Source organism: Bombyx mandarina, chromosome 22 (genome assembly GCF_030267445.1).
Source record: "Bombyx mandarina strain Sakado chromosome 22, ASM3026744v2".
NCBI lineage: Eukaryota > Metazoa > Arthropoda > Insecta > Lepidoptera > Bombycidae > Bombyx > Bombyx mandarina.
The window spans coordinates 17814734-17840823 of record NC_143228.1 but is presented as its reverse complement, the minus strand read 5'-3'; the positions used below and the strand labels follow the sequence as shown (position 1 = coordinate 17840823).

The 26090-nt window shown below is 43.5% G+C and overlaps 3 protein-coding genes across 5 annotated transcripts; 2 read left to right on the top strand and 1 right to left on the bottom strand.

Annotated features, from left to right (window-relative positions):
• The first annotated feature begins 1287 nt into the window (after positions 1–1287).
• On the top strand, positions 1288–2637 carry H2ax-l (histone H2AX-like protein). The gene is made up of 3 exons (XM_028170646.2): positions 1288–1464; positions 1809–2013; positions 2293–2637. Exons 1-3 carry the CDS (start codon positions 1446–1448, stop codon positions 2477–2479), a joined length of 411 nt encoding a protein of 136 aa, XP_028026447.2. The 5' UTR covers positions 1288–1445; the 3' UTR covers positions 2480–2637.
• Positions 2638–4059: 1422 nt separating this feature from the next.
• Positions 4060–16388, top strand: LOC114240156 (pseudouridine synthase 7). Of its 3 annotated transcripts, none has more exons than XM_089737166.1 (11): positions 4060–4507; positions 4849–5062; positions 5882–6023; positions 6334–6454; positions 6890–7078; positions 7204–7375; positions 12893–13078; positions 14242–14383; positions 14475–14793; positions 15096–15247; positions 16185–16388. In XM_089737166.1, exons 1-11 carry the CDS (start codon positions 4272–4274, stop codon positions 16352–16354), a joined length of 2043 nt encoding a protein of 680 aa, XP_089593292.1. In that variant the 5' UTR covers positions 4060–4271; the 3' UTR covers positions 16355–16388. The 3 variants fall into 3 exon arrangements, with proteins under 3 accessions (XP_089593292.1, XP_089593293.1, XP_089593294.1); XM_089737167.1 differs by having other exon boundaries at positions 15096–15302; XM_089737168.1 differs by lacking the exon at positions 4060–4507 and having other exon boundaries at positions 4892–5033.
• A 117-nt stretch (positions 16389–16505) lies between these two features.
• Positions 16506–25870, bottom strand: LOC114240090 (uncharacterized). Its single transcript, XM_089737067.1, has 5 exons — positions 25795–25870; positions 24038–24103; positions 19650–19733; positions 18993–19078; positions 16506–17171 (listed from the first exon to the last, which is right to left on the bottom strand). The coding sequence occupies exons 1-5, from the start codon at positions 25868–25870 to the stop codon at positions 17055–17057; spliced, it is 429 nt and encodes a 142-aa protein (XP_089593193.1). The 3' UTR covers positions 16506–17054.
• Between the last annotated feature and the right edge of the window lie 220 nt (positions 25871–26090).

Here is a 26090-nt window from a genome sequence, read left to right as displayed (position 1 = left end):
ACGACAAAAATGCGGACCGCATCGCAGTCCGCAGCCACCAATCGCGTCGTCCCGTCCTCCTGGTGCCAGCGCGCTAAAGTGACGGTAGCGTGCGGCGCAACCTCAACCCCCATAGGTCGCCCCGTGACCATCACCGGGAGGAGACTGCCTCCTCATAGGGGCCGGAGCTGGACAAACGCCCTCCTCCGACCCCCGGCTCGGCGGCGGCGGCATGGCGCCGAGAGGGAAGAAGAGCTCTCCCTCTCCCGTTCCGCCGCTTCCTTCTGCGAGATGGTGGACTCGCAGAAATCGAGCATCGCCTGCCAGGACTCGTCGCTGCCGAGCATCATAGCCACGACGGTTGGAAGCGACAAGTCTGGTCCTATATTTGCAACGAGGACGCGGCGCTGCTCCGCAAAAGCGGGGCAGTACGTGAGCGTGTGCTCCGCCGTGTCCTCGTTGCAGCCACTGCAGTGGTGGCACTTCGGCGTCGGCTCCCTCCGGGCGACGAGGTGCAGGTAGCGACCGAAACAGCCGTGTTCCGTGAGCACCTGCGTCGCTCGGAAGGTGAGACGTCCTCGGTCGCGATTCACCCAGACGAAAGGCACCCTGCCCTGACGGCATCCACAATCACGTCTTAAAAATTTTACCCACCGAACTAATAATCATGTAGGCCTCCATTTCAAATGCGCTTAAATATCACCCTCACGAAAAGCTTATCTTCAAAAGGGGACGCCCTCTCAACCTCTCAAAACAGCGTCAGAACGATTCTTCAAAAATGCACGGCACGATAGCCCGTTGTCGCCATAGAAATGTCTTTTCGAATCCTCTGGGGTCTTTTAGGCATTCCTAGTCGGAGGACATTGCGACGGGGTGGTTTTAATCTAGACACCGAAGTCTGAATCTCAAATATTAGTCAAGATATTTGGAATAAGGCGTGTGCGAGTGCGAATAGTGATAACTCAGTATTCATAATATTATGTACAGTTCGCGGAAAAAAATTACACATGAAGTTGCTCATTTGGGCTGTAACTTTATTTACCAAACATGAGCTAGCGTAAAAACAGTTTGAAACAGAAGTAGGTATTTCTTTTTAGGTCAGTACCCATTTACGGGAACAATACATCTATAAAATCAATTTATCTTAAATTACGTAATATTATTCAAAAGACAGCTCATCTTCTAGTGCTTTTAAAAATACTTATTAAGTCTATAACCTAGGTTCCCTTTGTCTATATGGCGCGCAAAAATGCAAAAAAGCCTATGGTAAAACTCGCCGTTAATATTATAAGTTTGTGAGCATGTACCCTCTTTTCTAGATTATTGTGGGTGCTGTTTTATGTCAGATGTTATAATTGAATACATTTAGTGAGATATAATAAAATTATTCGAATATAATTATTTGGAAGTAATTGAAACTGTACGAAAACATTTTATATTCGGAAAACTATTGCTTATAGGTTAAGATGAATCGTGGAGCCATTGGTGAGTTAAAGGCTAAAATGAAAAATAATTTCCATGTCATAGCTACCTTCGCAATTAATCGTAGGCTATGAAAATGATAATAAAATTAAAATTATATTAGGTATGTACTTACCTACATCAAAAAGCAGCAAGCAAATTTTTTTCACACCTACTTTAAAAATATTTTTAATGAGGTTTATTAGTATCATGAAAACAGTATTTCAAAATTAAAATCACGCTTTAGTCTCGCGTTTTCTTACGGACCACTGGCCACGAAAAATATAAAACAAGAAATAAGAAAGGAAGACCGACAGAAGAACCGAAGAAAATAATAATTTATAGTCTTTCATTATGATTTATTTCAGTAAAGACTAGCAAAAAGAAGTCTGGAAGCAATCGAGCTGGCCTGAGTTTGCCTGTGGGCAGGATCCACAGGATTTTACGCAATGGTAACTACGCCAGTCGCATTGGCACAGGTGCCGCGGTGTATTTGACTGCAGTATTGGAATATTTAGCCGCAGAAATTTTAGAATTGGCCGGAAAAGCTGCCGAAGATAATGGCAGAACTAGGTAACCTTACAAATCGCATATCGCATAGTATAACGGAGCTAATAGTATAACCTTTAAAAATGTGCCAATTTTCTGAGACTTGATGAGCATTTGAATCTTATAGCTACTGGTGTTAGAAGTATTTTATTTTGTGATGAAGCAGAAGTGGAGTTGTAACTATTTTTGCCATTTGTGACCGACCGAATTTACCATGATCAACGGATAAACCGACAATGTAATCATAAAAATAGTACCCACATTACTATGCTGTATCGACATTGAAAAACTAATAATTTCCAGGATATCACCACGCCACATCTTGCTCGCTCTTCGTAAGGATGATGAACTTAATAGAATGTTATCGGGTGTGACCATATCTCAGGGAGGAGTTATACCCAGGATTGAACCCCAGTTATTACCTAAAAAAACCGCTATAAAAAGTAATCATTCTAACAACACTAACAACTCATCATCACAAGACTACTAACTGCAAATTAAGACAGTTGTCATATTAAATTAACTAGTTATTTTTGTGTGTTCCTTAGGATTATTAGACTGGCTCTTGTTACTTAATTGTTTGTGTATTCTGGAGAAAGTATGTTTTTAAAATTAAGAAAATAAAGAATTCCCAAGTTGCTTCATTTTTACATAATCTTAGTAAAATTTACTGACACTCAACAATTATCAAGAACTGATTGAAATGAAACCTAACTTTCCATTTGTATAATATTACCACGGAATCACCGAGGTGGCTGTTTTGTGGCAGTGGCTGAACCGCTCCACCTGGGGTCAGAACCCAGTCAGAGTAGGGGAGTCCTCGCGGTCAACAGTATAAGTAGTCTCCCGGCGTCACTCCTAGGACGCTTGAATAACGGTGTTAACGGTTGGTCGAGGCGATAGTCGACAACTTTACATCGGCCGTCTCTGTACGGCAGCCTGTCGGGACACGCTCGGCAGTGCCGCTGGTAGTTCGGGATAGCCCGTTGGACCAGAACTGCCATTCGATTACTCCGTATAGGTTCTCGTACTAGCACAAATGCTTTCTCGCTACAGAATCCACAGCACCGTTATGTTTACACAAACTAGAAAAAAGTAATTTAGAGTAGACAGAGGCATGGTTGTGCCCTTGACATAACCGATTCTGGCCTCTTAAGTCCATTGAATTCTCAGTAGAGATTCGCACTATTTTACCGGGGTATATAATCTTTTATACCTACTGTGCTATCTCATTTCAATAAATTCCGTTTAATACCACTTTTTATACTAGACAAAAATGATTTCAGCTTTTGTTACAAAAACCTATTTAAAGGTATGTCCAGTGGCGATTGCTCGTGAGGCACATAACAATTGCCCACAGCAATGATAGTAATGATACAGAACGACGACCACAACCGCACTGACAAGAGTGAAACCATAAAGGAATATGGGCTATGATTATTTTCCCAGTCTAGTGGAAGGTTCATAAAAATCATTATCAAGTACCTCAACTATCCTCGAGCTTTTTTATGGGAACGCGAGAAGCAAAGTTGTGTAAATTGTTTTCTTCTTCTTTTTCTTCAACTTATCCCTCTAAGTGGGGTCGGCACAGCTAATTTTTATCTTCCATTCTCTTCTATCAGCCTACTCTTCTATCAGCTCAACGCTCACTCCTCTCTGTGTCATATTGTCATTCACACACTTCATCCATGCCTTCTTCGGTCAACCTCTTCCCCCTCTACCTTGCACTACCATTATAACTGTTTAGTATCTGGGAAAATGAAACAAAGCCGCTGGAAATAGCTTCTGGGGTCCTCCAAAGAGTCCACTGAAAACGTCTCAGTAAATAATAACCATTTTACTGAGAGTATATCTCATCCCATATCATCTCATCTCATTTAATTTCACTAAATTTCATGCCAATTAATTATTGTTCTAAATTAATCGTTTTTATTTCATTTCATATTATAATTTTTCAAAAACTTAAATTTAAAGATTAAATTTTATGGTATGATATCTTTGCCTTTCCATTTAGAAAAAGAGGACTACTACTAGGTACATCACTACATCAACAATCAACATTTCAACAATACTTAATAACTGTCAATTTGTCACATGGAGGCCTAAAAACGTACCGTATACAAATCCTAGTGGTTTATTAGTAAATTGCAAAAAAACAATGCATCCCTACTCAATACCGTCGAAACAATTTTAATTTGATTGTTTAAAAATTTACTGCAAAACAGGAACTAACGGCGAAAATAAATTTCATTTTGAAGGTTAGGTGCGATATATATTGAGAAATGAATAGGGGTGGTCGGTGGAATCGTAAAAAGAGTGGAAGATTTAGTACAGGTGGTAGAGGTCGCGGCGGTCATGGATTCGATAGAGGAAATCGTAATTTTGTCAAGGGTGGCCCCCCAAACCAATGGAAAAAGATAAAAAGAGACATACCAGGTCCGAGGATTTCAGAATCAGAAATAGGAATTACAGAATATATAAGTGACCATAAAGGATTTATTGGTATTATTAAATGGCGGTAAGTTTTTTATGGTCGTACAGTCTGGTCACCATATTTCACAGCACACTTGATAAAGGGATTTTTAATCTCTTAGACTTTAACATATAAGTCGCAACAAATACAATATTGTTACAGTTGCATTTGAATTCTAATCTTATTTGTCAAACTTTTGTGTTGATGCATTTTTTATTGATACATAGAAGTATAAGGCAGGATGGTTTCCCAGTCTGATGAGTTCATGATGATGCGTTAGTAAACTGAGTGTTTGCGCATGTATAAAACATAAATTATATCGTAACTAAAAAAGAGCTTAACCATTTTCATGAATGTATTCAGACCATAATGATATGATGTTACAGGTACTCTGACTTTCAAGTATCAGAAATCAATGAAGATGGCATTATAGCGAAATTAACAGATCTTAAGCCACCTGAACCCCCAGAAGATGAAGTTATAGATGACGATGAAAGCCTCTTATTGAATAAATATAACTTGGAAATTCTTCCTATGGAGATATGGGATAAAATTAATGTTCTATCTTTAGGTAGTAAAACAACTACTGAAAGTGTTGAAGTAAGAGAAAAGTAGTTTTTTTTTAAATTATTACTTACTTAATAATGAAAAATTTGCAGCTGAAGATAACTTTGCTTAAGAAAAATAATTAATGTTGCTTGAAGATCCAGGCAAAAAAGCAGGATTTTATGTTGATTTATAAAATAAAGAAATATTGGGGATTTCTTCCAGATTCCAGATTCAAACCACTTTGCGAAACACCAATTTTATAGATAACTATTGGAATATTGTTAGTGAATAATTTGTGGCTACAAAATTGATTGTTGTTTATTAAATATATATTTTTAAACAGTTGTTATCCATTTTGTGTAAAGTGGGTACTGGAGAATATTGCTGTTGATTCCAGATGTGTAACAATCTAAAAACTTCATAAAAATAGTGTCCACTTCAGGATTTGTTCTAGTCAAAATTAAATCTCAATAAAATAACAATTACAGAGGATATGTACCGCCCGCCACCGCCCGCCACCGGAGTAGAGTTCATCCATACTACCTGGAGCCACTGCGGTCATCCACAGTGCGTTTCCAGAGATCTCTTTTGCCACGTACCATCCGGCTATGGAATGAGCTACCCTCCACGGTGTTTCCCGAGCGCTATGACATGACCTTCTTCAAACGAGGCTTGTGGAGAGTATTAAGCGGTAGGCAGCAGCTTGGCTCTGCCCCTGGCATTGCTGAAGTCCATGGGCGACGGTAACCACTCACTATCAGGTGGGCTGTAAGCTCGTCTGCCTACAAGGGCAATAAAAAATATATATATATATGTCAGCTGTCCCACATTTTAATTAATTACAACAGATGTACAATATTGAATTTTTAGATAGATGCAAATGATATATCAAAAGAAGAACGAACAAAAATGCATGATGCTGTAAAGAAGGCTTTTGGGGACAGTATTGTAAGCAGTACTGTCAATATAGATGGAAAAAAGTTCATGAGATTTGAAAAATACCGAAAAGGAGGTAATTTACGTTCTGGCCTAAACATCTATAATTTTTACAAACCAGATAAGCTAAACTCATGTAGTGTGTAAACATTTGAAAGCACAAAACTTCAATTAAGTTTTTAGTGCCAAAATAAGGTGCAGACATCCTGCTTGTATAAAGAGTAACCTTAAATTTTGAAAACAAGATATGTGAGGCTACAACTTGTTGATACCATCTTTTACCTAATAGCTGTCACTAGCATTAATAATTAGTTCCGTAGGACTATTTGCCAACAGGGAAGTAATACTTTCAGCAACATCAATTGGTTAAATTCCATTATTTTTAGTATATGTCGACAGAAGGATAAAATGGGTGTGGCCAGAAGAATATGTACATTTTATAGTACATAAAGAAAATTGTGACACAATGGAGGCTGCTGGCAAGATAGCTGCTAGGCTAAGACTCAAGTGAGTTAACGGTTTAGATAGTTACAACATACTACATACACATCTTAAAATTATGATGGATTGAATTTATTTTAAAGTAGCTTCATTTACAAGAAAGTTGTTAAGAGTGAAATTTCAAGGGCTATGTTCTGTAAAATTAAACAATCATCAGATAATGTACTACAAATGAGTTTTTCATTCATTCATTTTCTACTTTGCTCTGTGCTTTTTTCAGCATATTGCTTAGCATGAGGTGGGTTGTTGGACCACTGATGTCATTATGTCTTGATGTAATATGTGTCTGTGGCTAATATCAGAAACAGTGCCTCAGTTTGTGTGTAAGCTTATATGATTATCAAAATCAACTGAACATAATTAATTTAGCAATAAAATTAATCAGTTGGAAGGAAACATATTGCCAGATTTTTCAGTCACATAATGTTAGTTTGATTCCAGCGTGAAGCCCACGATGTTGGGATATGCCGGTACCAAGGATCGTCGCGCAAAGACGTCGCAGTGGTTTAGCATGCGCAAGGTGGATCCTCGCAAGATTGTGGCAGCGTGTCAGGATCTCAGAGAAATACACGTCGGGAACTTTACTTTCAGTCCTAAACACATTAAACTTGGCATGCTGAAGGGCAATAGGTAATGTTGATAATTGTTAGTTGTGCGTATAAAATTCCAAGGTGGTTTGCCTTAATGGCTCACTTTGTGATGTGACCCACCCATTCTGAACTAGTTAGTGATAGTACTAAGGTGACCCGGGACAGGTTCCGCATCGCCATCCGCAACGTGGAGGACGGGGCGGGCGCGCGGGCGGCGTGCGAGCTGGTGTGCCGGCGCGGGTTCATCAACTACTTCGGCCTGCAGAGGTTCGGCACGCAGGCCGACATGCCCACCTACCACATCGGTCGGTTCCTGCTGCAAGGGGAGTACCAGAAGGTAATTTTATAAAACGCCCTATACATCAACATGTGTACTTTTATAATCAGTTTATAAGAAAATCAAATCAAGAGCGTGCGACACCAACTTGTGGCCGTTTATTTGGTGGTTAAACTCATTAGTGTTCAATTGTTTTATGCTTAATAATAAGTACTTTACAATAATTACTGGTGGTAAGACCTCTTGTTTGCACGGGTAGGCATCACCACCCTGCCTATTGCTGCTGTGAAGCAGTAATGTGTTTCGGTTTGAGGGATGAGACAGCCGTTGTAACTATATTGATAACTTAGAAATCATAACTCAAGATGGGTGGCGGCATTTACGTTGTGGATGTCTATGCGCTCCGGTAACACCAGATGAGTCGTGGGCTCGTCCATCCATCTAAGCCAGTCTTTCTCAAAGTGGGCGATAACGCCCCCTTGGGGGCGTTTGAAACCTAGAGGGGGGCGTTGATGTGGGTTAGGAGGGCGCTGTAAAATTTGTAATTTTATTTACTTTGTAGTATTTTAAATTTCACTAAAATTAAAATTCACCTACTACACAATAACGAATAATTCGTTTATATTTCTACCCTGTATAATGTTATAAAAACTTAAAATAATTAACATAGATTTCGTAGGATAGCCCACACACCGTACGCAATCAAGTTGTAACAAGTTTCTGCGGAACATGATCGATGATAGTTAAAAAATTAGAGCAATTTTACCTTAATTACATTGCACCAGAAATTATTTTAAACATTAGAAAAAAACTATCATGCAGAGTTTTAAAATATTACACATACGTAAACTAACACAAATTGAGGTTTTCTTTACCTTCTTTCTTGTTTTTAACATAAGGGTATTTTACAGCATTTTCCTAGCATTTTATAAGAAATTACTGATGTATTCATAATCATAATCATAATTTTTATATAAAATGGAAATGCGTATATAATTATTGTTCAAAAAAACTTGTCTTAGATTATTATTTTTTACAATTTACCATTACCGTCCAATGTCAAATAGTATAGTAAGCCTAAACAGCTCAGTTATTGTAAACATAAAGTATGTCGGTACTATTTTGTTCGATAACTTTTGGCCATCGTGTAGGCAGGGACACGATCTCATTGCTACAGAAATTTTGGGGCTTCTGATCAAAATACCGCGACAATTGGTTTTGGCAGTCCTCTCGTGATGTTAACCTGACAATGCCTAAAGAATTCTGAAGAGACCGAAACCGGTAGAGATCTGAAGGTGCAAGGTCAGGACTATACGGCGGATGCATTAACACCTCCCAGCCAAGCTCTCTTCATTTTTGCTGAGTGGCTAAAGATGTGTGAGGTCTAGCGTTATCGTGATGAAAAACCACACACCTTATGTTGATTAACTCTTGCCGCTTTCTCTCAATTTCTTGCTTTAATCTCAACAGTTGTTCGCAGTAGAGTTCAGAATCGATGGTCCTGCCTGGTGGTAACAGCTCATAATGTATAATGCCCTTTCAATCCCACCACACACACAGCATAACCTTGTTGCGAGTTAACCCGGGTTTCGCCAGTCTGTGAAGCCTGACCGGCCTTTGACCACAACCTTTCTCATACGTTCTTGTCGTACGTGATCCACTTTTCATCACCAGTTATCAGCTTCTTCAAAAATGGTTAAGGTTTTGCCTTTATTAAGGTTTAATATAGCGTGGTCTTGTTTTATTATTGTTTTAATATTAAATTATCATTGTCTAATTATAATGTCATAAGTTGATAAAAAATGCTATGCAATAGCTTTACCGCCGCAGTTCCCGAGTGCCACACGTTTTTTTTTTGTCAGGAGGAAATCGCCGGACTTCCGCCCTTCACTGGGGATGGAGGGCGGGGTATGTCGGAGTCAAACTGACTAAAACCTCCTGTCGCTCAACAACCAGCATCCGAACCTCGCATGAGACAGAGCTCATGAAAAGGCAAAGGGGGGGAAAGTGAAGCGTTTAGTGCGGAGCACATCTCTCCCATCACCCTCCCCCTCGGGACGCCGGACTGGCGGTCGTCGGCGCCACGACCACCAGCCCTCTCGGTCGGCAGGCTGTCCGAAGCCCGCCTAGATGGTGCCGGTTAGAATGGTCTATCCTACGGAATACCCCGCTGGGTCAGAATCAGCGTGGGTTGACGATAGCCGGCCTTCCATCGCCCGGATGCTCATGCGTAAAACGTGTGCAGAGCAGCTTGCAAGTCGTCTTCTTAGGCCCCCTTCGCCGGTCCCCAGGCCGACATGTGAGGGAGACCTGAAACACTTAGAGAGCCAAAGCTTGGGCGAGATCCGCCCCCCTGGACCCCGCTCGACGGCGGCGGGCTTGTGCATCTCTCACGCGCCCCACCGCCTCCTTTTGCGAGATGGTGCACTCGCAGAAGTCGAGCCTTCCACGACTCGTCGTCACCGAGCATCGATGCCAGAACCCTCGGCAACGATAAGTCGTTTCCTATTTTTGCGACGAGGACACGCCGCCACCCCTCCCATGCGGGGTAGGCGACGAGCGTATGCTCTGCCGTGTCCAAATCGCAACCAAAATGGTGGCACTCTGCCGTCGGTTCGGCTCCGATCCGGTGCAGGAACTCACCGGAGCAACCGTACCCAGTGAGTACCTGCGTGAGCCGGAAAGTGAGGCGTACTCTGTCACGATTCACCCAATTCACAAGAACGTGGTGAATCGCCTCGACGGTCCTACGACCAGCCGAAGGATCGGCCAGCCGCCTGGACCATGACTCCAGCACGGACCGCCGAGATTGGGCCCTCCGCGCTCTGACCACACTGGGGCTGGGACGCGCCACGCCCCGGGCACGAAGGTTAGCCCGCCACTGATAGTCAGCGGCGAGCGCCTCCGCCTCCAGGACCCAAGGCGGCGTCCCAGCCAGCACACACGCTGCCTCGAAAGAGATGGTGCGATAACCACGGATGATCCTGACCGCGATGGTGCGTTGCGGCCGTTGTAGCAACTTGGCTACCCCCACGGCCAGTGACTGGCCCCACACGGGCGCCTCGTGTAAGGCCATTGACCGCACCACCCCCGTATAGAGACGGCGCGTCACCTGGTCAGGCCCCCCGATGTTGGGAAGAAGCCGGCTTAACGCACCGGCCACCCCCAACAAACGAGGGACCAGGTTCTGAAAGTGAACACGGAAGGTCCAACGACTGTCCAGAATGAGGCCGAGGTACTTCAACTGCACCCGACCCGATACCAACCACGATATGGGCATCGACAGGTGGCACTTTCCGGGGCCTGTGGAACCACATGGCCTCGGATTTACTGGGTGTCACATCGAGACCCAATCTCCTGATTTTGCCGACGACATGCGCCACCCCAGCGGTGGCAAGACGAGCAAACTCAGCAAAACTCCCCCCCGGGACACGACCAGCGTGTCGTCTGCGTAACAGATTACGCTCAGGCCCGGGAGGAGGGCACCTCTCAGTACCCAGTCATACCCGATATTCCACAAAAGGGGGCCGAGCACCGACCCCTGTGGAACACCGCGTACGACCGGGAACCTGTGCACGATCCCAACGTGTCCAGTACACGTGACCGATCTGTCCTCCAAGTAGGAAGCCACCAGTCGGCGAAGGTAGGGGGGCATTCCGTGTCTTACCACGGGCATTTTAAATAAAAGAACACTTATTGCGGCATAACTAAAATAGTTAGACATATGCTGTCGCGACACTTTTTGTAAATAATAATGTTTTTTACAAAGTCGTAGTATATTATTTTATTCTATAAACAATAGTTTTCGTATGGCACGCGACGTAAAGAATATTTTAGGTAATTTTTTTACACCTTTGGTTAAATTATTGGAGTTTTAGTAAGGATACCTAATTTTTTTCAAAAAAGATTATAGCCTATATCACTCGGGAATAGTAAAGCTTCCAAACAGTGAAAGAATTTTTCAAATCGGCTTAGTAGTTTCGGAGCCTATTGAATACAAACAAACAAACAAATCTTTCCTCTTTATAATATTAGTATAGATATTAATTATTACAAATAATAAAAACGAAGTTCTATGAAAAATTACCCATATTTATCTATAATACGAAATTATATTAATTTATTTTTCGTAGTTTCCTTCCTTCTTGCGTCGATAATCCTCAGTGCTGAGGGTCGTGGCCTCCTCTAATAACTTTCTCCTGCATCATCTTGCGCCATTCCTGCCTGTCCTCGGCTGTGTGGATAGCAACGTGGACTGAGGTATTGAGAGTGGAGCGTATTTGGTCCGACCAGCGTATTGGATTTCTGCCTCTGTGCCTTCTCCCGCATACCTTGCCTGTTACCAGCTGCTTTTCCAGATTGTCACCTCTCTTTCTGGCGATCTGTCCAAAGATCTCGAAAGTCCTCCGCGCGCATGTAGTGCTGAGGCGCATTGGAATCTTGAGCTCGGTAAGAATGGATTCGTTGGTTCTGTGTTCTGTCCAACGAATCCCGAGCATTTTCCTCCAGCACCACATCTCCAACGCGTCGATGCGTTGGCGGTCGGCTTTCTTGAGGGTGCAAGTCTCTGCGCCCTAGAGAAAAATGGAAAAGACTAGAGAGGTGACGAGCTGCTTTTTGGTATTCCTCGAGATGTTTCTGTCCGCCCAAACACGGTCCATTTGGGACATAGCTCTCTTTGCTATACTGATCCGCCTTCTGAGGTCCTTTTCGGAGGATCCATTACTAGCTATGATGGAGCCCAGATAAATGAAATTCTCTACGACTTCCAGGTTTAGCTTATTCGTAGTTTAATAAGTTACTATTGTTAGTAGTATTATTTACTAGTCGAAATATAAATTTTTAATTATCCTATGATGAGAATCTTATATTAATGAGAAAGATATTCAACAAAAATAGTTTCGTTCTAATAAATTAGCATAGTAATAGTACAGTGAACTAGCAATTTATTTTGGTAATTCTGAATTTAAACAAACATATTGATGAGAAGAATTCATTTTTACTTTGCAAATTTGTAAATACACGCTCTGCACGTACGGACCTATAATAATATGAAGAAACAATAATAGCATCTACAAATACATATGTACTACGTGGTACTACTACATTTACTAAAATTAATACAACATTTATTAATTAAATTAATTAAATTGTGGTTTTAAAGTTTTAGAGGTGTATAAAAAATGGGGGGCGCTGAAAAATAATTGATTTTCTAAGGGGGCAATAAAAGAAATAAGTTTGATAATCACTGATCTAAGCAATAAAAAAAGTTATTCATTTGACGGATACAACCTAGCTACGGATGCTTGTGGACTTCAATAATTTCAGGGCACAGTGGAGCTGCCAGGATTCTTTGAACTTTGTTTTAAGAAAGATATATCATAATGTACAGGAATAACCGGATATAGCTCATGATTCACATAGTGTTGAGTTACGAACTTCCATAGTGAATGCTTTGAGACACAGGAAAAAAGTAATATAAAATGGCTGTACATATCTTTGGATCAAGATAATGACCTAAAGGCAACTTATATCTGCACCATCAGAAGTGAAGCTGATGAACTTGTGTGAATCCAGGCCATAGACGGCATCCTGTCCGTCCGCGAGGGGCCCCTGGAGCACGCGCTGCGGCTGTACGCGGAGGGCGCGGGGGCCGGGGGGGCCTGCGCCGCCGTGCCCGCCCGCGCCGCCGCGCTGCCCGAGGCGCGCCTGCTGCGGGCGCTCGCCGACACCCCCACCGACCTCGTCGCCGCGCTCGAGCGGGTACGTACGCACACTGCAGGCGCCGCCCCCCCGCCCCCCGCCCCGCGCCGCCGCGCTGCCCGAGGCGCGCCTGCTGCGGGCGCTCGCCGACACCCCCACCGACCTCGTCGCCGCGCTCGAGCGGGTACGTACGCACACTGCAGGCGCCGCCCCCCCGCCCCCCGCCCCGCGCCGCCGCGCTGCCCGAGGCGCGCCTGCTGCGGGCGCTCGCCGACACCCCCACCGACCTCGTCGCCGCGCTCGAGCGGGTACGTACGCACACTGCAGGCGCCGCCCCCCCGCCCCCCGCCCCGCGCCGCCGCGCTGCCCGAGGCGCGCCTGCTGCGGGCGCTCGCCGACACCCCCACCGACCTCGTCGCCACGCTCGAGCGGGTACGTACGCACTCTGCAGGCGCCGCCCCCCCGCCCCCCGCCCCGCGCCGCCGCGCTGCCCGAGGCGCGCCTGCTGCGGGCGCTCGCCGACACCCCCACCGACCTCGTCGCCGCGCTCGAGCGGGTACGTACGCACTCTGCAGGCGCCGCCCCCCCCGCCCCCGCCCCGCGCCGCCGCGCTGCCCGAGGCGCGCCTGCTGCGGGCGCTCGCCGACACCCCCACCGACCTCGTCGCCGCGCTCGAGCGGGTACGTACGCACTCTGCAGGCGCCGCCCCCCCGCCCCCCGCCCCCCGCCCCGCGCCGCCGCGCTGCCCGAGGCGCGCCTGCTGCGGGCGCTCGCCGACACCCCCACCGACCTCGTCGCCACGCTCGAGCGGGTACGTACGCACTCTGCAGGCGCCGCCCCCCCGCCCCCCGCCCCGCGCCGCCGCGCTGCCCGAGGCGCGCCTGCTGCGGGCGCTCGCCGACACCCCCACCGACCTCGTCGCCGCGCTCGAGCGGGTACGTACGCACTCTGCAGGCGCCGCCCCCCCGCCCCCCGCCCCGCGCCGCCGCGCTGCCCGAGGCGCGCCTGCTGCGGGCGCTCGCCGACACCCCCACCGACCTCGTCGCCGCGCTCGAGCGGGTACGTACGCACTCTGCAGGCGCCGCCCCCCGCCCCGCGCCCGCCCGCCCCGCCGCGCTGCCCGAGGCGTGGGGCAACAGCGTTAGCAGCAGAGAGGCTGGCTGAAATCTATACACAAAATATCGCTTCGTTACATGTCACTACAAGGATGCTTGTTGGCACAGATCCCGCGCAACGCTCGGCTGCTGTACATCCACTCGTACCAGTCGTACGTGTGGAACCACGCGGCCTCGGAGCGCGTGCGGCGCCTGGGCCTGCGCCCCGCCGCCGGGGACCTGGTGCCGCGCATCGCCCCGCGCCCCGACGGTCAGTCTCCTAATAAAATAACCTAATAAAATGAGTGATTTCCAAATTTAGTAACTTTTTCAGTAAATTACAATGAAAAACAATGTTACAGACCTCTGCGACGACAACTTCCATTTAGAAGTAACCGAGGGCAACGAGGGGGATGCGGAGGACGCCGACCCGCCGCGGGGGGGCGGGGCACAACCTGGCGATCAAGCGAAAGATGAATCTTCCGAAAGCACAGTAGATATTCGAAAATTAGACGTCAAAGCTTTAACACAGGAAGATATAGATTCATCTCGTTACACCATCTTCGATGTCGTATTGCCGCTCCCGGGGTACAGCGTGGAGTACCCGGACAACATGAAGGGATATTATGAGGAATTCTTAGAAAAAGACGGATTGGACATCAAGTTGAAGAACCGTGTCAAGTGAGTGGCAAGCGATCCCTTCGCTGCTTCGCTTATCGAATATAACAGATTATTAACTGCCTTCCTGTCGTTTCTGCAATGTTTTTATAGTCGACACGACACCTCTACAGCTACCGAAAGCAATCCCGGCAAGACCAGTCGTTCCGATATATGTTTCAGCTATTTCATAATAGATGGCGTTGCACTTCTCGAACGTTCTCAATATTACTAGCTCTTTTGATATTTGTTTCTGCTATTTGATGATAGATGGCGTTACTCTTAGCGGTTTAACAATATACTTGACTACGCTGAACTCCCGGCAGGACGTACAGCGCGCGCGGCGCCGTGCGGCGGCTGGTGCAGCGGCCGCACGCTGCCAGTTGGGCGCTGCACCGCTACTCGCGCGCCGATGCCGACCTGCTCGCCTCCGACTTAGACGAGCTGGCAACGCATGCGCCGCCCGCCCCGCAAGAAGGTTTGCATCATTCCCGCAGCGCCCATTGAAACCAGCTTACTCAAAAATTATAATAGTAAATAAATCTACTAGAGAAATTGCAGCATAAAAGTATTGCTTAAATTTTTAAGACAGCGCCATCTATTGGGTGTCCACGACACGAACCCCAAAGTATCACAAAGATATAAACGAATCGCTTAGACTATATATTACAGCGCCATCTGTCAGACAGACGATCAAACTCAAACTCATGTTGATAATTTAACTTATACTGCCATCTTTTGAAAATTTACAGAACTCACAGAACTTTTTGGCGGGAACACGAAGAGTGAAGTTGTGTGATTTGTCTATTTAGTGTTTCTTCAGGTTTAAATGTGTAAAATAACGATAGTTTATTAACTATTTAGTATCTGTGAAAGTGCACAAATGGGGGAAATGAAACAAAGCCACTGAACGTAACTTCTCGGGATCCTCCAAAAAGTACACAGAAAAAATCTTAGTAAATGACCACCATTTTACTGACATTATATTTCATTTTATTTAATTCCAGTTGATTAATGTCCCAAATTTCTTCATTTCATTTCATTTCATTTCACTCCATATAAAATAAGAATATAAATTAAAATAAGACATAACTTGAAGGTTAGTACTTAGTTGACAAGCTGTGCCAGCTTTAGAAAGCTTCCCACGTCGTAGCATTTAGAATTTTTAGCAGTTGCACTCCGGTCTGCCCAAGCATTGACCCGTCAGACGTCACACCCGTCTGATCGCAAGCAAAACTACAAGAACGTACTAAACACGTGTCGTAGATTTTGTCTCCAAGACCGGGTTAATTAACATTAAGTAAACCGTTGTGTGTGCAGGGTATAATAAACTGAATAGTATTAGCTTTTTGTATATCCTGGCCACGTCCAAGCAGTATCTAACATTAACGATCATAAAATATTTTCTTTCGCAGATGGTAAATATGAAGCGTTATTACTGACCATGACATTGCCACCCAGTTGCTACGCCACAATGATGTTGCGCGAACTGATGAAGACGGACACCTCGTCGAGGGCTCAGGCCCTACTCTCTCATCCTCTGAAGAGGACGGCGTCCCCCGACCCTCCCGGGGCCGCGCAATGAACGTTACATAAATAATAAATGTTTTGTAATTAAATGCCTTATCATTACAATCTTGACAAATGTAAGGTGCGAGCGTGCGGCGGACACCACGCTCACGGTAGCAGTAGGGTATCGGCAGTATGAACGTCTCGCGCCCACGGGCCTGCCCGGGCCACATTCCCGACGCACTCATACTTGTCTGTTCCAGTACTTAACCATATTTTTACTATACATAATATTTAATAATTTTTTTTACACTGCACGTAATGTAACACGAAGTAATCAGTAGGCAGGTGTGGGCTCAACGCCCTCACAATTTGGTTCGACGCGCGGAACTGACCGGGCTCGTCCACTTGTGATGTTTTATTTATTTATTGCGTAGATGGGTGGACGACCTTACAGCCCACCTGGTGTTAAGTGATTTCTGGAGCCCATAGACATCTACAACGTAAATGCGCCACCCACCTTGAGATATGAGTTCTAAGGTCTCAGTATAGTTACAACGGCTGCCCCACCCTTCGAACCGAAACGCATTACTGCTTCACGACAGAAATAGGCAAGTGGTGGTACCTACCCGCGCGGACGGACCCACAAGAGGTCCTACCACCAGTAAAAAACGCAATAAAAGGATGTGTAGGATATCATTGGTTCTACCTTGATAATAGTTCTTTGTTCACTTCGGTGTTGTGGGCAAATAAAACGGCGCAATGTAGGGTATGGTTTATTTAAATCCATTAGCGAGTAGCGTCGCGTGGCGCGCGTGCGCGGCGGCGTGCGCGCGCAGCTCGCCCGGCGTGGGGTAGGAGCGCGGGCACCACGCGCACTTGTGCGGCTTGCTCTGCGGACACACCTGCCGCTCAGTGGGGACACCCGCCACACCATCCCATACGTTCTCGTAGCAATTTATACTACCTGGAGCCACCGCGGTCATCCACAGTGCGTTTCCAGAGATCTTTTTTGCCACCTACCAACCGGCTTTGAAATGAGCTCCCCTCCACAGTGTTTCCCGAGCGCCATGACATGTCCTTTCTTCAAACGAGCCTTGTGGAGAGTACTTAACGGTAGGCAGCGGATTGGCTCTGCCCCTGGCATTGCTGAAGTCCATGGGCGACGGTAACCACTCACCATCGGGTGGGCCGTATCCTCGTCTGCCTACCAGGACAATAAAAAAACACACACACACTTGTATAACGGTCATAAATAAGTAATAGTTGAGGCCTAAAGGATCGGCCGGTGTACTCGTATCAAGCAATGCCCTGATGTTCGAATCCCGCAGGCGGGTGCCAACTTTTGTAATGAAATACGTACTTGACAAATGTTGAAGGAATAATATCGTGTAATTTAAATCAAATGCGCAAAATTATAATTTGCGTAATTACTGGTGGTAGGACGTCTTGTGAGTCCGCGCGGGTAGGTACCACCACTCCGCCTATTTCTGCCGTGAAGCAGTAATGCGTTTCGGTTTGAAGAGCGGGCCAGCCGTCGTAACTACTGAAACCTACACACTAAGGCAAACCACCATAGACAAATGGCAACAAAAATATACTGAGGCAACGACGGGAATGACTACAAAGATGTTCTTTGTAGATGTTCGCCGCGCCCACAAGATACTTAGTAAAATGAAAGTTAACAATATCATAGCACAGCTCTTAACTGGCCACGGTGGGTTCGGCGAATATCTATTTAGGTTCAAACTCAGAAGCAATCCCTATTGTGAGTGTGATGGCGGGTCTGTGAAACTGTCCTCCACATTCTAACAGAATGTCCTAGATTCGGATTTAGACGCATAGAAACAGAACAGATCTTGGACTTTGCCATGGACACTCAAAACTTCCACAGTATTATCGAGGACGACAGTGCTAGAGAAGTGTTCCTGAAATTCGCTATAAATAGTATAAAAATTGCCAACAACAGAAATAATAGTATAATGAAATACGCTATAGATTAATAATGAATGAAGAATGTGATGATAACGTAAACGTCTCTGTCCGGGGGCCTGGACTTGGGACTCATAAATGTTACTTTAAGTTTAATTCTAATTTTATCCTAATTTTAATTCTGATTGTAATTCAATTTTTTACATAATTTTTATTCCATATCGTTAACAAAATATATATAATAATAATAATTAAAAAAAAAAACAAAAAAAATATATATATATTGATAATAATAATGGCTAATGACTAAAACAGGGATAAAGGTTGTCCCATAATGAAAAGGGACAGATAACTAGGAGGGAGGTTTTAGTCCGTAGGTCACTGAGACACTTCCTCAGTGGAGTCGGGCATGCCCTTTGGCCCGGGCCCTTGGGTATCCATGAGGATTTCCTCACGCCCACGCAAAAAAAAAAAAAAAAAACTACTGAAACCTTGGAAGTCATGTCTCAAGGTGGGTGGCGGCATTTGCGTTGTGGATGTCTGTGGGCTCCGGTAACCACTTAACACCAGGTGGGCGATAAAGTCGTCCACCCATTTAAGTAGGTAATAAAAAAAAAACTTAAATATAATGATTTTCTCTTCAAGCAAATGTGCCATCCAGTATGGTTTAATTTAAATGATTAGAGTCTGTATCGACATCAGCTGCAGAACTATGCACAGTTGGTCTCTGTTCGGTCCACGGACCACACCCCATGACTCCCTGCTTACTACAAAGAGCTTACCTTGGTGTGCGTCATGCGATGATAGTAAAGGTTGGAACTGGCTGTAAAACATTTTCCACATTCCGGACACTTGTGGGGCTTTTCACCTGAAATTGTGCATTTTATGGCCTCATTAGATATACGAACAAACGGTCCAACTGGCATGGATATGAGCAAGGCCAAAGGGAAAGCCGAGCCGCTGACTACCAAGTAGTATTTTTTTATTATCTAATTGTTTAGTCGGATCAACAAGTTCACGGCACATCCGGTGTTAAGTGGTTAACGGAGCTAATAAACAACAAGAAAAACGCCGCCACCTTGAGACGTGAGTTCTAAGTCTGAGTTCTATAGTGCTACGGCTGCCCCGCCCTTCAAACAAACACGAACACTCGTCTGCCTACAGCGGCAATATTTTGTTGGCGGGTTTTGTTCGTGACTAGTGGTACCTAAATGTACATCCCTCTCTCTCTGTCGTTACCGGGTATTGGATTCAGGAATGAAAGAAACTGTCGTATATATTTTATTTTAAGCAGACGAGCATACGGCCCACCTGTGGTGAGTTACCGTCGCCCATGGGCTTCAGCAATGCCAGGGGCAGAGCCAAGCCGCTGCCTACCGTCGTGACGTCCATGTGACTGTGCTAACGTCAGGTTATATAGTGAAGCAATCGCATCTCACCGGTGTGTATCCTGCGGTGCGTGTTCAACGAGCTGGACGTGCTAAAGCCTTTGCTGCACACATTACAGATGTGTGGCTTTTCTCCTGAAACAAACGGGCAACAGTTAATTGTGTGCTGCCTGCAATAGCACCGGTCCTCTCCTGTAGTCGGTGTCGCATAGGTCCACCAACGGAGCACGGTCGGTAGCGACTATTATTGGTAGTCAGGGCCTATTGTGGGACTGCCCGCGTCCTTACCAGCGAGAACGATTACAACCTTATCCAACATTTGCATCTTAATTTTTTTGTTAAAATTTGTCGATATTTAAACTATCGTGTGATTAAGCTTTTGCCTTAACAGTGTCGTTAATAATGTCCTTATCATGGTATATTTAAGCATTTTTAACTATTGACTATTAAAACGTTTCGATTACAATGGTGTATTGATTCCGCAGTATATTCTATCTATGGTACTCATTACCTGTGTGTGTTCTCATGTGCCTTTTCAATAAGGAAGGCCTATCAAATGTCTTGAAGCAAATGTGACAGGGCAATATGTTCTTGACACCACTCCTGTGGGACACAAACTGTTTGTCTCTCCCACAAACTGAGTGTGAGCTCTCAAATAATTTTACTAAATGACTGTTCAGTCCCGTCAGGAACTTGTAGTCCGTTAAATATATTGCAGAGTTGTGCTGCTTTGATTTAGTTGATAAATCAAGAGGCTCCGTTTGGTTTTCCATTGTTATTGGGATTCTCAAGCAGTGTCTTGGTTTGTGAGCAACGATTAATTTTTTGATCTAATCATTGCAAATTTTAAAGTAGAAAAGGAACACGTTGTGATGATTGTTTAAAAAAAGTATTTTGCTATTGTTTTAGAATATTATTGGTCTCTTGTTGGAAACTAGAATTTCACTACTTATCAGGAAATACAAAACAACTTTTTTTTAAATAAGATGCCAAATCGTATGATTTTCACACGATTTTTCACAGGTAACTGCGTTAATTTTTCCGTACAGCCCTCTTAAATAGTAGGGGTTGAGGGGTACAAATGACACGGTTATATTTGGATTGTGTAACACGTTGAACACCGTTCAGTATTGTTGGCGAACGACAATCAGTTTTGTGAAGCATCGACCACTAATCGACGTGAATCGGCTATTTTGGAGCTTACCACGGAGCTACTCTTTCTGCTGAATGTGGTATCATAAGAATGTACATGTATATAAGTTTTTTTTTTTAAGTTTTATGATTAATGCTTTTACTGAAACCAAAATAACATTGTGCGTTACGAAATGGCCTGACCGCATGATTGCTTTAAAGCAGAAATAGCAGCGTGGCCTACCCTGGCAAACTTACTTGTCTTATCATCAGTACTTTAGGTGATAATTAGAAGTAAGATATCAGGGAAGTAAAATCGATAGCTGTAAGAGTATGAGGTCATAACTTAGAAGAGATTAATATCCGGGCAGACAATTATCACGAAAGCTAATAAATGGACAGAGTAGCCAATTAAATACTTATTTTTGGAATTTTGAAGACACTGCTACCATTAATTCAAACGATTGTTCTTGCCACATCCTCTTTTTAAGTACCGATGTTTTGTATTGAAGAAAACGTAATCGTCCATAGAGGTGACAATGCAAATCGCTCCGATTCCCAAGCATTGTGCGGCAAATACCACAAAACGCCCGAAACGGGGGAAATCGACGCGATATTTACGTTTATTCAATGGAGCACGGACATTAGCAGCATGATTGACTGATCACAATAAATATTTTGTCAAAGAAATTTATTTTGAAGTATCTCGAACCAAGTTAGATATATTCTATGGAGTATTTTATGAATCGATTTATAGTTAACGGCAACAACGGGGAGCTCTTCCACCGAGAGGATGCGTTTGTACAGCAAACGGTTCAAATGTTGTCGTTAGGAATTTGTATTATATAATCGCATAAATATAATAATATTTTAACATGTCGTTCCCATGATTCCGGTGTTTACCAAATTATGTACCTTTATGCGGTAACAGCTAAGTATATTCTTGTAAGCTCACGGCCAACCTGGTGTTAGGTGGTTACCGGAGCCCATAGACATCTACAACGTAAATGTCGCCACGCAGCTTGAGACAAGAGTAATTCTAAGGTCTCGGTTTTAACAGTACAGCGTCTGTCCCACCCTTCAAACCGAAACGCATTACTGCTTCACGGCAGAAATAGGCAGGGTGGTGGTACCCAGCCGCGCGGACTCACAAGAGGTCCTACCACCAGTAACCATATCCTTTAGGCTGCGACGATTTCCGTAGAGTGGTAGGTACCGCAGATTCTACGATTATTTTTTATATTTTCAGGTCTTATATAATGTATCGTCTGTGAGATTATGACTAGTATTTTATAAAAGTACTCCATGGTTTTTCTTGAATGACAATTTAACTTCGATATCATTTCCGAAATCGCGATGATTATTTAAGGCCCAGAAAGAAGAGTGAAACATGACTAGAAGCAAGGCAGGCAGCATAGTCCTTACTTTCCAAAAATAATGATTCCATTATCAAAATTAAAATACGAAGGTACAGACAGCAATTAGGCTAAAAGTTCGCATGGTGACAAAACCAATATGCTTTGTATCAGCTCATTTCTCGGATCGAGGAAATGATGTGGCATTTTCATTATTTGTATGTGGTATTGTAATCCACAATATTATTATAAGGCGACACGTACTTTCAATACGAATTTGAATAATATTCAGGAAATATTCACACCTAAAGCGGTATTGTTAATATTTATTTACACTTATTTATTTATTTATTTAGACACACCAACAGCAATACACACAAAACATTCAAGCTTAAAATTAACATGTATAAAATTAAGTACTGGTATGTAAGCCACTTCACGATTTACATAAAGAATACCTTATAAGAATACACTGAAAGCGATAAATTTTCAAAAAGTCCGTCTTACTATTCAAATTCAAGTTCACGCAAAGAGCCATGGAACGGGCTATGTTAAGCATTTCTCTACGGGATAGAATGCGCGATACCGAAATCCTCAGAAGAATTGCTTTGACTGACATAGCCAAAGAGATTGTTCGAAGAAAGTGGAAGTGGGCCGGCCATATACGCCGTCGCACTGATAATCGGTGGGGTACAAAAGTACTGAAGTGGAGACCTCGTACTGTACGTCGTAATGTGGGCAGGCAACCAATGATGTAGGCCGACGAGCTGGTCGAAATAGCTGGTAGGTACTGGATGCGAAAGGCAACAAACCAAAGGAAATGGAGTGCATGTGAAGAGAACTAAACTCAGCATTGGGTGGACACGGGTATATACTACTTTTTCCCCCTACCTATGCTGATAGTCTTGAGGCTGTTTCAGCTTCTCCTTGACGTGAAGGTGAGATCACGTGGCTCAAATCGGAGTGTTGCTAACACTAGCAAGAGGAGTGCTTCGCAGAATCTACCACCGGATCGGAAACGCGACCCACTGAGAAGATCCGGCGAGAAACTCAGTGGGCTGTCTGTGGGTTAATTTACTCGTCGAACCCTTCATCGCAAGCGACGGGTTCGGGAGGACGGTGGCCAGTGCTCGAGGTACCTAAAAGCACCGTTAATGGTTCAGAAGGATTCGTAATGACGTGATATACTACTGCGATCGCGAATACGACCTGGTTCTGTCGCGAATTGTAGTCAAAGTGCTATCTGCTTTACGTTCATTACTTTATACTTTATAGGCTGTGTTCGGTACAAGGTGGTGCTTACTTCGTTCCGTAACAGTTTAATTATGTTTTTCCATTATCTATTGTTAGTTGTGTGCCGCATGCTTTTATACTGTAGGAAGTCAGTTTCATCTTTTTAATTTTAAACATAGTTTTAATTATTTTTGTCGTTGTAACTTTATGCTTGGTCTGGTTTAGTGCATTTACATACTATGTCTATGATCATAAATGTATTTCTGTAAAAAATATATAAATATTATACCTGTATTTTAATATATATTCGCGTATCTGCTTGGACAACAAATAATCCATTAAATAAGCACCAAAACCAAGGTGGGTCGGAATATGTTAATTAATTTTACATAAGAGACCAGTACCCTATTAAATCCTCAATTTCCATCGTACAATAAGATATTCAAATGCGGCTTAGCATTAAGAAAAGAATTTTGTACCGGTAACGCTGTGTTAACGAAACTTTACCCTAACAAAGGTAAAAAGAAATAAAAAAGAAAAGTAAGACAAGTCTTCTTTAACGAAAGGAGCAGCGAATCCGATTTGCGAGTACATTTGAATAAGTCGAAGGAACTCGGGCGTCTTTGTATTCTTAAATTTAGGGAAATCTTATTTACTTCCTACACAACTTTTCTTTTAAGTTTAGTGTGGAAACGCTCCATGAAATGCAGTCGTATTTACCTGGAAAAGCACTAGCGAAGACGCTTTTAATGGCTTCACAACTTTTCTTCCTAGTTTCTATATTTGCTAGAATTTATTTTGTTTATCACGCGCAACCATTTTATTATTTTATTAGTTAACATAATTTACAAATACCTTCACTGTATTTATCTCATCACCTCCTATTTTATCATTAATAGCAAAAATCCATTTAAATTGTATGTACATAGTCTGGCCATAAATACTGTTACAATTAAAAATAAAAAAAAATATATTGCAAATAACATTTATTACTTTTACAGTGTGTTAGTTTAATACATAAATATAACACAATTTAAAGTATAAAAAGCTTATTGGAAGTGGTCTCCATTGGCTGCAATACAGTCCTTTAAACGTGGAGGCTAGTTATCAATAGAAGCACGCACTCTTTCCATGGGAAAATTTTTCACTGCCAATCGTACGGATTGTTTTAGGGACTTCAAATTATCATGGCGTTTAGAGCAAGCCGTACTCTCTAAAACTGACCATAAATCATAATCCAGCAGATTAAGATCGGGACTAGACGACGGCCAGTCTTCAGCTCTGATGAAGTCCGAAACCTTCGTTTCCAACCAAGACTGCGTAGACCGAGCTTTATGACCTGGCGCCGAGTCTTGCTGGAAGGACCATTCTTGATTATTGAACATGGTGTTGTTAAGGGGCTTCAATACCTTCTCAAGAATGGTATCTTGATACACTTATGCCGATGTTTTGATACCTTTTTCACAAAAGTATGGCTCAGTCACTCCTTCATAGCTAATACCCCACCAAACGATCATTGAAGTCGGATAGTGCCCACGTTGCACTCTGTCGACTAATTCGGAAGCTTCCTAAGACCTTTGAGCATAAATACGGTCATTTTGTTTGTTAAAATGTTGCTCAATTGTAAAAAAAATCTCATCCGTAAACAAAAAATTTCTATGACCTCCCTTTGCGTACCGCTTCAGTAGTTGTTTCGATTTTACCACCCTATTCTCTTTTAAATTATCAGTTAAGAAATGACCAGTACGTCTCTTATAGGCTGCAAGTCCAAAGTCATCCTTTAAAATACGCGACATCGTTCTAGGTGCTATATTCATCTCCCGAGATAAAATCTTTTGCTTTCGGACAGGATTTCTTCGAATTCTTTCCCTTACTGCTTTAACCACCTTTTTCGTACGAACACTACGTGGACGGCCAGATCTTTTTCTGTCACAAACAGAGGAGGTCTCATTGCACCTATTAATAGCCCGGTACACAAACATTTTACTAATACCAAGCATATGGAGAGTTTAATAATTGCATTTGGCTCCATACCTACTTTGTGTAATGCAATCACAGCGATTCCGTTCTCTTTATCACCCCACCCCTTTTTAATATCGCAAAATATTGTACAATGCATTGGCGCCAAATTGAGAAAACGCAATGAGCAATCATATAAAAATAACAGATTCCAAATTCAAATGTAATATTTTGTTTATTTTTAATTGTAACAGTATTTATGGCCAGACTAAGTATATAATGTGTAGTTGAAAATTTTAATATTCATATGTCTAAAATTCTGGTTATCCTGGTCATGATATTAGGCCAAAATAATAAAGATATTGCGTTGTTTTTGGTCCTTGAAACGTCTGTAAAATTTCTTGGACTTAAACTCTTGTTGAAATATTCCTATAGGTAGGTCGATACAGGTCAAACGATCAAAATTTGAGAAACTTTTGCATTGTCAGAAATGATCCGTTTGGAGTTTCCGGATTTACCAACATACCACTCAGTGGTCTGTTTGGTATATTCCATGGAAAATTCTATTTCGCCTTTTAGCTTCACACCACCCATTTTTTTCCCTATCTATTCGTTGGTAGTCTAAGGGGCTATTCCAGCTTCTCGCAGATGGGTGGGTGATCTCACGGGCTCAACCTGAGAGACTTTGCCAACACTAGCCCCAGCAAGAGTCACCAATGATCAGTACTTACGACCATTCCTTTTCATGTCATTATTACGAATTTTATTATTATTTATTAATTCATGTTATTAGGATCATACGATCGATCTCCCG